This window comes from Trachurus japonicus, chromosome 24 (genome assembly GCF_045865225.1).
Source record: "Trachurus japonicus isolate A0001 chromosome 24, Traja_1.0".
NCBI classification, from domain to species: domain Eukaryota; kingdom Metazoa; phylum Chordata; class Actinopteri; order Carangiformes; family Carangidae; genus Trachurus; species Trachurus japonicus.
In genome coordinates this window covers 28,385,151-28,398,552 of record NC_140930.1, presented here as the reverse complement: position 1 = coordinate 28,398,552, position 13,402 = coordinate 28,385,151, and the positions used below count along the sequence as shown (strand labels likewise).

The 13,402-nt window shown below is 41.1% G+C and overlaps 1 protein-coding gene across 1 annotated transcript; it reads right to left on the bottom strand.

The window, feature by feature from the left end:
* Nucleotides 1–2,538: 2,538 nt before the first annotated feature.
* Nucleotides 2,539–12,878, bottom strand: LOC146962137 (26S proteasome regulatory subunit 4). Its single transcript, XM_085771094.1, has 11 exons — nt 12,837–12,878; nt 12,275–12,328; nt 11,667–11,763; nt 11,210–11,334; nt 10,923–11,108; nt 10,540–10,668; nt 9,759–9,855; nt 6,356–6,545; nt 4,769–4,920; nt 4,016–4,170; nt 2,539–2,809 (listed from the first exon to the last, which is right to left on the bottom strand). The coding sequence occupies exons 1-11, from the start codon at nt 12,837–12,839 to the stop codon at nt 2,675–2,677; spliced, it is 1,323 nt and encodes a 440-aa protein (XP_085627220.1). The 5' UTR covers nt 12,840–12,878; the 3' UTR covers nt 2,539–2,674.
* Nucleotides 12,879–13,402: the final 524 nt, after the last annotated feature.

Sequence of the window (13,402 nt, the reverse complement as noted above, 5' to 3'; positions counted from 1 at the left end):
TGTGTAAAGTTCCTCCAGCCTGTGTGAGTGTGGAGTGTAGGTACCTGACAAAGGCACCACTCAGTGGACAAAGTGTAGAAATGAGGAACAGTTGTTTACAGCAGGCAGCAACACGGAAGGAAGACACTGACTGCAGACAGGACACGTCTCATACGCAGAGTTTGGGCTGTGGACATTACGTTAACCTTGTGTGGCCTACATGTATCTCAGTGGCTGAGCTGTTTCTCCACTCAGAGCTTTGCTATTGGTCTTCATCAGCATGTGAACAGACTCATCATCAGGCCTGGTAGTAAGTTGTACATTTGTGTACATATTCAAGACCTGTGAAGGTATCACTGTAAAACAAGAGACAGGCAGTGTTTGGTTCATTAACCTACACATACTTTGTTTTGTTTTACCTGCTATCACCTGCTTTTACACCTGTAGTCACATCCAGTATATTCACTTTTGGTGCATTTACATCATGTAGGCTACCCATGTTTTTGCAACAAGGCAGAGTAGAGCTTGTCAACACCTAATGGAGATCCAAATAAAGAACTTCAGCTATTTAATATTTTAAAAACTCTTTGAAGATCTTTGTTGTAGTTCTTTAAGTAAAATGCACAAAGTCTCTGCGGTTCAGTCGCGGAGCAGGCTGTTTTGCAGTCTTCTCATCAGGTCAAGTTACTCTAACTCAAGTTGAGCTGTTTCATTTGTTAATCTACTGGAACTAATCGGGACTTCTTACTGAATTTGTTCGGTGAGTTTTGCCCTGTTTAACAGGAGAAATAGCTATTACATAAGCAGATATACATTTCTTTTGCTGCTTTGCGTCTAGCTGTCTCCCTCTCTCTCTCTCACACACACACACACACACACTTCTCCTTTGTATCGCAGCAACACACAGGTGATAGGATGAGCGCCGTTGTTATATCCTTGGGACTACATTTCCCTGCACATTTGGGGATTTGAAACGACAAAGCATGACAACTCCACTTTCCAACCTTAAATCTCCTGCTGTCTTTTAAAAGGCTGAATAAAGCAGGACCTGAGGTGTGTGATAAGGTCACAGCCCACTTGAGGTTTGCAGTTGTTATATTAAGGTAAAGTTACAGTCTTTAGGATGTCTTCAGTAGCTCTTTGCTTTTTTTTGTGTGTTTGTGTATTTCAAATTTTGAAAACAGGGCTTTAACTTGCATTTTTACGCAGAGGAGCTACATTTACCAGAGCACAATCTGTACACACTGTGACTGAACAATAATGTGGATGTGACATTTCAGAGAATGCCAACACCATGGTCAGCCCTGCTGATCATCCCCCATCAGTGTCTGTGCCGCTCACGGGGGCGGTTTAGAAATACCCAACCCGGAGTTTGCCTTAAGCTGACAGGGCAAATGCCTCATTAGAACGCACACTCCTTTTCTTGTAACCCTCCCAGCCTTTCTGGCCCAACACGCCACACTTGATTTAAGTGTGGGTGGTGGTGGTGGTGGTTTGGGAGGGGGGGTGGGTTCTTCCATTTGCTGAATGTGCTGCGATGTATGAGCTGCAGTTGAAATGCGTGACTGATTTAATAAGGAGAGTGTTTCCGAGGAGGGGGCTGCAGTACAACAGCAGCGAGCAGCAGCGGCGGCTCCGGCTCCGTTTCTCACTCCAGCCCAAAGATGGCCCTGTAAAGTGGTTCGATGCTTTGCTGCATGGGGCCACTTTCTGCTGAGCACTGAGTTACACATGGCTCCACATCAAGAGGAATTAAATCAACGCCGCTTGCTCTCCACATGTCAGACTGCAGCAAAGGCAGCTTAGCTGGATTTACTTAACCGTGCTGTAATAACTTACAAGGCTGATTTGAATGGAGACGGCAAAAAAAAAAAAAAAAATCAAATCACAGACCACGCTCATCCAATCCCCCCTCCATGTGCGGAGACAAAAACATGCACCGGGACTCGCTCCGATTTCTCTCTGTTGCAGAGGAACATTTCCCTTTAAACACTTATGAGTGAAGCATTAGTGCATTGACATTACGCAACTCCTGGAGGAAATGTCAGAGTAAAATGCGACAGTCTAGGTGTTTTCTCTCATTTCGTAACCCCGAGATTTAATTTTGTGCATCTGTGTTGTTGTCAAGTGTGAGGGTGTCATATGAAGAATTCTGGTAATTAGTGAATTTCTCTTAAAAGGAGGAAACAAGCAGTTCCTCAGGGCCTTTACTTTGCCCCTGGGCTCTTGAAATAAGAGATATGCCACGGTGAGGATGTAGGCGAGGAGAACAATATGATAACAAACATGACTATGCATACTGACAGGACCAATTGTTTGTGACACCGAGGGCGACAACAGAGACTGAGCTAATTGAATAATTCATGCGATTAATTATCCCAAGATATTCCAGCACGGAATCAATATACAGGAATCTAATAAAGAGCAGACGTCAACAGATGAGGCAACTGCAAGTCCGAATGCTCCTGTAAATACAAAAAGGAGAAAACTGATGGGTTTTTTTTGTCATTTTATTTACTGTCTTAACACATAACGGTAGAAGAGTGGGATAAGCCAGACATGACATGCACAAAATATATCAAAACTCTCTCTGGGGGAGACAGACAACTCCACGGCTGCCTCCTCTCTGTCACACAGCGATAGATAAGGGTGGAGGGGTGAAGGTGGGGGTGGGAGTAACATAAAAAGTTTAAGGTTAAAGGTAAAGCCCCTCTGGTGTGCCCTCCTGCTTCTTGTACAGGACGTTTTCCTTGGACTTCTTGAAGTCTTCGTTGGTGACTTTCATACGGCGTTCTCGCAGAGCCATGAGGCCGGCCTCTGTGCAGATGGCCTGGAGGAAACAGGGAGAGGAGAGAGGAGAGAGGAGCAAGAGTCACACTCGGTCCGGGCTCTAATAAAGGTTATGCCTAGATCAACTGTTGTTTAACTCTTCTTTTTAACAGACTCTTAATATCCAAAAAGGGGAAACTAATCAATGTTGAGACAGTGGATTTGTAGAACTAACAAACACAAATAATTTAATTGACAATGTTGTTTATTGTAAAAATATAGAGTATATTAAACTAAAGATGGCTGTAGTTAGAGTTTGTTTTACTTGTATTTCACCATTACGAGTGCAACAGATGAACTGAACAGCGACTTGTCATACAATCAGATTTCTGGGTGGATGTCTCACCTTATTCATATCAAGTTCTTAAACAACAACTACCCGTATGTAGCTCAAAGTTATTAACGTCTGCAGCCTTGTGTTGTGTTTTCTTTATGATCTTCACTGAATTAAACTGAACAAGAGTCTTGTTTTTATTATCACGTGACATGACACGATCATTGACCTGCTGATGATAAAGACAACTGGAGATTATAATCTGTAAACTACTATTTGTACATTTCCATTTTTGTATCATCTCTATTCCCTTACTCTGTATTCATGACTATAAATATAACTATTTTCTGATAGTTTTAACTTCCTTCGTGTTTCTACTGTATGTTGTGTACTTATAACAAAGTGTGATTTTACAATAAATATGGACATGATTAGATACAATCTGCACTCAAGTCACTATTTCAGATGGAGGCCCATTGAGAAAGCCGTTCTCCAGTGTCCCACATGGGGGCAGCAGAGTTGAGTCCACAAGACTGTTCAGTAAACACTGAGGATCTTTCTGAATGGAGGATTTGAGTCATTTAGAAAACTTGCTATTAAAATCTTCAAACAGCTTCATGTCACTTTGGCTACACTGCCACAGTGTGAAGCCCCACACTGCCCAGATGTGTTGAACTCAGTCACTAAACCAGGTCTGAGCACGGCACTGATGCAAATTACCTGGATGAATCTATGATGTCACTCTAATATTAAAGGCAACATAACATTTCAAATACTACCACATCTGCAATGGTTTATTGTTTTATGACACATTACTCTGAAGAACAATGTGTCAGGTCGGGATGTGAGGATGATTTGCAGGTTTAGGAGTTCAGCTACTGGCAGGAGACTGAAAACCATCATGAAGCTGAGAGACAACAGCCTCGCCCTCACCTTGATGTCTGCTCCTGATAGGTCGTCCTTAGCCAGGATGAGGTCGTCGAGGGTGACATCATCCGCTACTGTCATGCGGCTGGTGTGGATCTGGAAGATCCTCCTCTTGGTCTTCTCATCCGGCAGAGGAAACTCGATCTTACGGTCGATTCTCCCTGAGGAGATGGAGATGGGGGGAAAAGAAATGTGACGAGCTGTTTTCAAACCAGCTCTATTCACAGGTTTCCTTTGTTCTGCCATTTTATTCAGTAATTAAAGCCAATGATAATCACTCAACATCAGTGTGATTAATAGGCAAAGCAGTGCACTACTTCAAGCAATCATTATTTTGTTAATTAATCAAATGTTGATCTTTTAAGAACTCAATTAAGGAAGTGCCTTTGGGTATGATGACTTTAACACTTCAGTACTCCGATATCAGATCTGATCGCTGATCACATAGTTCAAACAAGTGCGAACAGCTCAATCACAATCAATGCAAGTGAATGTGTAAATACAGGCTTTTAAATGAGTAAAACCATGTTTTTCGTAAAAATGTAAATTTATCATTTCGTCTTTTGTTTATAATACCAAGGAAACATGGAAATTCATTTCTTGTGCACAAGTGAGCTCCTTTATCATGATCACAGTTTTTAAAGAGGGCTTGACATTCTAGTTTCTGCTACCTGCTGTGGCTCAGAAACAGCCCTTTCCCACATGCCACTGACTCATACAGTATGTAGATGATACAGTCAGAGGCAGAGTGCTACCTACCAGGTCTGATGAGAGCTGGGTCCAGGGTTTCTATCCGATTGGTCGCCATGATGACTTTCACGTCTCCCCGCGAGTCGAAGCCGTCCAGCTGGTTGAGCAGCTCCAGCATGGTCCTCTGAATCTCCCTCTCCCCTCCAGAGTTTGAGTCATACCTGCACAAAACACACAGGAAACACGGTTACCTTAAAAATTCATGTAATACACTACACCGGCCTACATCTTCAGACTCCACGGGCCTTGATCATGTAGTCTTGTTTTCACCAGCACATTTCTCTGAGCTGTCTGTCGTTTCCGTGTGTAGTAAGAAGCCAATGTGAGCTCATTTATTATTTAAGTCAATATCCAACCAAAGGTAGGTACAGACTCAATCATTTACTTGTACCAGTACATCATGTAGCAAAGCTAGATCTGATATTTTTACACTTTGCCTCTGAAAGGGAAGAAAAAAAAATCGACACACTCCCTATCGCCGCTGGTCTTGTATGTACTGTCTTACATCACACCCACCTGCTAAACAAACTGACAAACAATGATGTGCATAGTTTGTCAACAAGCTTACAAGATAGATTTTTAAAGGGATGCTTCACCCAAAATCAATAATTCACCAATTTTCTACTCACCGTCATGCCAAGCAAGGAAGGGTTTGGAGAACTTTTGGAGTTAAAGGCTTTTGGAGTTCCAGGGGGGGTCCGGCTGTCAACGGATTTTCATATAATGACAGCCGATTGTGCTCACTTTTGAATCGTCCATAACACACACTATGAAACATCTAAATACCTCCATACTGCTCGTCCGTACTGACCCAAGTGTCCTGAAGCCGCCACATGAAAAAGTTATTTGGATAAAAATAATTTGATCTCTGTTTTTATCCTTGTTATAGTAGTAGCTCCCAGTGGCTCTGTTGATGTTTGTGCACATGCACGAGATTTGCTGTGAGATGTTCGTTCGTCGTTGTAAACCATCGGATGTATGATGTAAACACAGAAGAACATCTCACAGCAAATGTCACGCAGCCACTTGGAGCTACTACAACAAGATTAAAAACAGACATCAAACTCATTTTTTTCTAACAAATTTTTCACGTGGCAGCTTCAGGTCACTTGGGTCAGTACAGACGAGCAGTATGGAGGCATTTGGATGTTTCATAGTCTGTGCTCTGGACGATTCAAAAAAAGTGAGCACAATCCATTGCCATTATATGAAAATCTGTTGCCAGCCGGACCCCCCCTGGAACTCCAAAAGCATTTTGATGACTCTGAAAGTTTTTCAAACCCTTCCTTGGCATGATGGTGAGTAGACAATTGGTGAATTATTGATTTGGGGTGAAGTATCCCTTTAAATCTTGCCAGACAATAAAACATCTTCAGGTTGGCGATGAAAAAACAAACTCTGCAGCCTGGAGCTGTTGATGTGCTGTCACCAACTGGATGAAAATACATATGTGGTCTAAAAAAAGGCACTGCCAGTTTTCACACACACTAATCTAACACCTCGTCATCCACTTGTGACTCCTCAGCTCCACAGGAGCTACACCGTCCCTGCTCTGACGCTGTCGCTCTAAGCAGCTTCAAGTGGAGCTCTTTGTACCTTTTAGTGCCGATGGCGTCGATCTCGTCGATGAAGACGATGGAGGGCGCGTGCTCCTCCGCCACCCTGAACAGCTCTCGGACCAGCTTGGGTCCGTCCCCCAGGTACTTCTGGATCAGCTCTGAGCCCACCACGCGCAGGAAGGTGGCTGATGTCTGATTGGCTACGGCCTTGGCGAGCAGTGTTTTACCTAGTACACACACACACACACACAACAGGGGCAAGTTCAGCAAATAGACTGACACATTTCACAGTTTACAGGCGCATCTCAATAAATTAGAATATCATGGAAAAGTTCATTAATTAAGTAGTTCAATTCAAATAGTGAAACTCATATTATATAGATTCATTACACACAGACTGAAATATTTCATGTATTCATATATTTTAATTGTAATGATTGTGGCTTATGTTTAATGAAAGTTCAAAATCCAGTAAATCAAAAAATTTGAATATTGTGTAAGTTCACTATTGTAGCCTAATGGTGTCATACTCTAATCAGCTAATGAACTCCAAACACCATCAAAGCTTCCCTGAGCCTTTAAATGGTCTTAGTCTGGTTCAGTGGCTACACTATCATGGAGAAGACTGCTGAGATATCCTCATTTATTGAGATGCGCCTGTATATTTAGCATAGCAAAACAACAAAAGACTATTTCATCTACAAGAACCATCCTACACACTGCTGAAGACCATATGAATGTCATTAATCCATAGCAGGGTTGAATGGAAACACTCTAATGAGATTTTTGAGACATTTAGAGAAACATTTTCAGTAAAATGGTTAAGAGCTGGTGAACAGTAGCTATTATTTCTAAGGCTCTGGCAGGTTTCCATGGCATTTTTCAAACACCCAGCGCTGAGACAAAGTATGTGGACCTTTTAGAAGTACATTGTTTCGGCACTAATTGGTCATAAAATGTGATTGGACCCTTATCCATGTCAAAACTACAGGCAAGCATAATGTGCTAAAGCTCAAAACATAAAAATTAAGATTTTTATATCGTTATTCAACACCAACATAAAATATTCACTGAGCAGGTTGAGAAAGTGAGAGAACCTTTGGATTTAATAACTTTTCAAAGCTCCTCTGGCAGCAATAACCTGCTCAATGTTCAGAAGGACCTTTGGACTTGAAAGCACAGTTTAGGATCAGATATATTCTTAAGATGTGTCATATAAAGAGTTTTCTTCCACAGAAAAGTTCTGAGCTCTGACTGTAGTTTAATTCATACAGTTCTGACTGCTCCTAGATGACTCTGTAACCTTTTCCTGCTTCATGCAAGCCAACAATTCTTGGCTGTCTGTCTTCTGACGTCTCTTTTTTAATGATACGTCACATCAGAAGATGCTTCTTGTGAACAACAAACTCAAGTGTGAGAGTGAACTCCAGACTTCATAGGTCCTCATTCCTAATATCATTTATAGATGTAACAGGCTGAAGGGTCCTCTTTCCATGGATGTTCGGTTTGGAGGACAATCTTAATGAGAAACATACACGAATGTGTGTGCTGTGAGGTAACGTACATGTGTTTGACTGTAGTAGTAGTAAGCTCTCCCTATTATTTAAAAACGCCCAATCACTAGGAACCACCGAAATGACACAGACCGGCGGTAGGGCTCAAACATACGTCGCTCCTGGTCTTAATGGGTTAAACATAATTTCAATGGGTTCAATTTCTTCTTCCCACTGTATCTCATTTAAATGTCTCATTTCTTTTGGAGCAAGGGAGGAAAGTGCACGCTCATCCAACTGGTAGGCAGGTGTAGGACAAAAAAAGTAGTGAAAGAAAAAGAAAAAATGTCCGCACACTGGTCATCTGATGACCTGAAGAAGACCCAAAAGTGGTCGAAACGTTGTCATTTCTAATAAAAAATCGGGAGCTTTATTGAGCAGTGTGCGGACATTTTTTCTTTTTCCTTTCATTTCTTTTGGAGCACATATGCAAAAGTTCTTTGCCCCCCGGCACATTCTATATTTTGTGGATTTTTTGTTTTATCTGGAAAATCACAAGAGATTTCTGGGGAATGGAGTACACAGAAAGGGTACAAACTGATGCAAACTGATAACATTAAGAACTGTTGGATGCAAAAGGTTGGGCACCCCTGAGCTAATTAGATATTTTGTTGAAGAAGTACATAAAACCCCTGCAGCCAACTAACATTAAAATAAGCCTATAACCCAAAATGAGTGCTCTGTTACTTTTTATCTGTGGTCTTGAAAGAAATGAAAGACCAAGAAAACTTTTGTTTCTTCTGGACAGAAAAGGCAAAGTGTCTCATTTGACTGCAAAGCAGCTGCAGAAGGGTCGAGCTGACACAGGAGTGGTGGAGCATCGGTCCACTCGGCAATGTTGATGCAAAAACAGGGTCGGCATGAGTCATTAAAAAAACTCAGCTTGTGCTTCTTGAGGTACTTCATGGTGGGTGTGAGGCCGGCGTTGGATAATTGTTATGTTTAGGAAAGCAGCTTCTTTTGAGTTTTGCTTCCTTGGCTCGCTGTGTGACATTTGCATCCGTAATGTCCTGATATTTAATGGAATCTATTCCTCCCTCTATCCGTGCCACTGGCTGCCACACAACCCTAGAGCAGAACACTTCTACCCCGGAGCTTAACATTTGGAAAGTTGTCCTTTTCATTAAATGCTGCTCCTTTTCCCCCTCTAAACACACCACTAGTGACTGTGGTCAAAAGCTCAGTATAAATGTAATCTGTCCACAGCACTTGTTTTCAAAACTCCTCATGTTGACTTCATTGCTGGTACATAAACACTGCACTTCCCTTACAGTCCCCTTTACTGTCATATGGGAGGTTTTGCTTTACCATTTCTGTCCAGAAGACATATCTGAACTTTTCTTTTCTTGATCTCCAATTTATTTTTTGGTCTTTCTAAGTTCTTGGAAGAAAAGTAATAAAGCATAAACAGAAGAAAGGTTCATTTAAAAGTAGGTGTTCAGCAGGTAGACGCCTCAAACCTATAAAATATTAAATTTGCACCACAACCAACCGTAATCATAACTGTAACCAACTACTTGTACATAACTGTTGAAGTTCATCACTTTATACACTTTGGATATTTGCCACGCCTGGAATTGTATATTCTATGGTTTCAGGACCCTTACAGACAAAAACACCACACACCATCCAATTCAAGGCAAAATTATCTTGGCATTTTGTTGCCCTATGGTAATGTAATTTGAAGTACTTTCTGATTACTGTTGTCTAGTCATAGTAAACTACTATGAACTGTTGTCACTATCCCACTGAGCAAACGGCTTGAAAGCATTTCATGTTTTCTCTACAACATGATGTAAGGCAGCGAGGATAATAATGATAACAACTTTACTGGTAGGAAGGATAGTAGCCTCTAAAAACTTTTAGATGTTTAATGGAAGAATTTACCTGTGCCAGGTGGACCATACAGGATGACACCTTTGGGAGGTTTAATACCCATCTCCTCATAATACTCCGGGTGTGTAAGAGGCAGCTCCACAGACTCCTGTTTAACACAACAGAGAACAACAGTCAGCTTTGACCTTTAATCATGATGTTGAACTGATGTTAAAAACTTCACATTATATGATGGTTGATTAAGAAACGTAGTTCAAGTGATGCATACACGTTGCTGTGTGGAGGCTATAAGCATTAACGATGCAGTTGGCTGTATTGGGTCAGTGTATGTGTGTTTTTCAGATAACCAAGCAAGCAGAACTATCATATTAAAGGGATAGTTCAACATCTTGGCAAATTGGCCCATTGCCATAATCCCTATAGTTTTAGGAGTAGGTTTCTCACCTTTAATTTTTAGAATGGTGCAGCAGAGCCGTGAGCTGCTCAGAGCTATGCTACGGAGGCTCTTGAATTTGAATGAACAATACACAATCCAATAACTGCAAAACGCTCTCAAGGACAAGTTGCAACCTGCACATTCACCAAGCTAAGAGATAATAACAGAATGTGCAGGTCACAACTTGTCCACCAGAGCATTTTGAAGTTGGTGGATTTTGTATTTGATGAGTTTGATAAGGGAAACCAAGAAATTCCATGAGCCTCCGTAGCGTAGCTCTGAGCAGCTCCGCCGTTATAAAACTGTAGGGATTATGGCAATGGGCCAATTTGCCAAAATGTTGAACTATCCCTTTAAAATGTAGACTTTGGGCTCTCACTTGAGGATACTACGTACCTTGATCTCTTGGATCTGATTGTCCAGTCCTCCAATGTCAGCATAGGTTTCTTGAGGGGCCTTCTCCACCTTCATCACTGTCACCAAGGGATCAGTGTCATCCATCAGCACCCCAATCACAGCATGAACCTAAACAGGATAGACAAACACAGGAGAACTGGTGAGGATTATTTAAGAAAGGTGGCTGTACACAGTGTTGGAGAATCATAAAAACTAACTGCTAGGACTGGTGGACTGTTGAGTAATTCAGATACTACGGTAATTAAATAAAATGAAAAATTACAAATATCAGGAAGCCACAAACTGCAATTAACCCGATTAACCTTCTTGCAGGCAAAAGAGGCCTAACGTCAATATTCGTATTATTTATGATAATACATTACCTTGTGGTTGAGCAGGACGGAGCAACCTGGCTCTAGCAGATCCTTATCAACAAAAGACAAGATGCTAACATAATGCTCTGATCCCACTGAGGTGGAGACAATGGCGTGGTTGTCATCAATGATTTCTTCAAGGGTGCCCACAGACATAGGAGTCCCTCTCAGGTCATCCACCTTGGACCTCTCCTCCTGTTCAGAAAACAAAGACACACCGTTGATTACTTTCTCTAAGTTTTTCCAAAATATGAAAACGCATAAGCATGTGATTTGCTAATGCCACAAAGACTGACCTCCTGTTTCTCTTCCAGGGGTTTCATCTGTTCCTGGTTCCTGATGAACTCTTCCTCCATCAGTAGGTAGTCTTTGATGCGCTCCTGCTTTAGTAGCTTCAGGCGGCACTGAGTGTGAGGGGTGACTGAAATACAGATGGTGTAGACCTCAATATGAGAAATTATATAAACACTGGGACAATAAGATTTTGGCTTTCCTCTTGAATGTGGAGGTCAATATCGTGCATTTACTCCCTCCGGCTACATCAGATCATATTACTATTGCTTACATTCTCTTTTTTCTCAGTATTGCTGCTGACTGCACACCTCCAAAGATGGACAGTGGAGCTCCAATTACACAGTGAAACAGCGAATAATGAGAGAAAACAGCAAAGTGGTGTGGGCAGTGCACTACACCTGAGAAAAGAACAGTACTGACCAATATGTCTTCATAATTCATTGTCTTTTCAGTTCTTACCCAATGGTAGTTTGCTGGCAGCATCTGGTCCCTTGGTCTTCTTCTTTTTCTTACCAACTCTGGTGGGAATTGGAGGTTCATACTTCTTTTTCTTATCCTTCAACACACACACACACAATACAGTGATTAGACACACCAAAAGGAAAAGTACATCAACTATAAAGTTGGCCTTACACAGAAATGTAACAGACATATCCATATTTGCAGCAACATAAGCACAACACAAAAATCCCTTGATTATTATGCTTACATTATCAGCCAACCAAGTGGTATTTTCTCTTTACATTCAATGGATTATTGTAAATCATTGTTTAATCGTAACATGTGTAGTTAACATATCCAGTGGTAAGAAAACTAAATATTAGGGGACATTACTAAATGTGAGGTATTGTGAGTGTACTGGAGTGTGTAGCATATTGCATGGCTGTTACAAAGAACCATCCTATACATAGGTTAATTCATCAAAACACATCAGACGTGCTAATGTTGGTTATTATTTTACTCTAACAATTTAGTGCCAATAACAAGCCAGTAATTGAGGTGATTATATTTGGCTATCACAACTTGCAGGTCCAGTGGCGAGCTAGCAGAAGCTGTGTCATTCTCACCTTGTCATCCTTCTTGCCTCCCCCCGGACCATGGCCTCCACTCTGGCTTTGACCCTAGAAGATGTCCAGATACCAGTCGTTAATGTTGAGAAAGGAGTACCGTAGTTTCTCTGTGTTACAGTGTGTGTGACAGTGATTTCTTTATTATCTCATTAGCAGAACTGTTTACAACAGTTAGCTCACGTCGCCGTTACCTGCTCTGTTAGCAAAACGGGTCAGTTTCAATGAAAGGGGAGCGAATAATAACAGTGTCACTGAAATTCACAAAGAAATACCACTGAGGAAAAAGCCCTCTCGACACTATGAATGACTTCGCTGGAAAAAGCAAAAATATGACTACCGCTAACCGAGAGAAAAGCTAACATCGCTAGCCTTAGGCTAGTGAGCTACTTCAGACTTTTAACTCCGTAGTTACTACAGAAATAAAACACAAAACCGTTTGGAATTACATGGCAATGGGAATATTTACCTTTCAATCACAATGAATTATGTTACAACGGAGGATAATACGTTACAATGTGATAAATATACGAGCCACGGAGAAAATTGCTTGCTCACTTACCATTGTTGCTTGTCGCTCTGGTGTGACGTCAGCGGGTACGGCAAGAATGTAGGACCAAACCGTCAGAGGGAAAAAAAACAAGACACCCACCTGTCGATATCAACAGGCCAGTGTGATGTACTACGGGTTTTATTCGTTTATTTAAAGCATCTTAGTTTGAAAGGTGCTATCAGTATGTTTCTGATCAAACATTTTTTTTACTAAAATTTGTCAATTTGATTTGTCAATTTGTCTTAACATTCAAACATTGTGTGTTAAGACAAACAGTTACAAGACAAAACAGAATAATGATTTTATTGGGGCATCTCATGTAGGCCTAGGTCTACATTAAAATTATTTGAATTGATTGGAGTATTTCCAACAAAACATTTTACTAAATTGTATGGCAATGGTAACTTTAAAAACATATTTGGTGATATCATACCTTCATGCTCTGATTTCCAGTTTGGCTTCCACAGTTGTCTGCAATACAAATTTCATTGTCTGTACTTGTGAAACATACTCTATTGTATTATGTTGTGATCAAAGGTTTCACTTTAAAGTTTATAAAACACATTTTAAGGAAC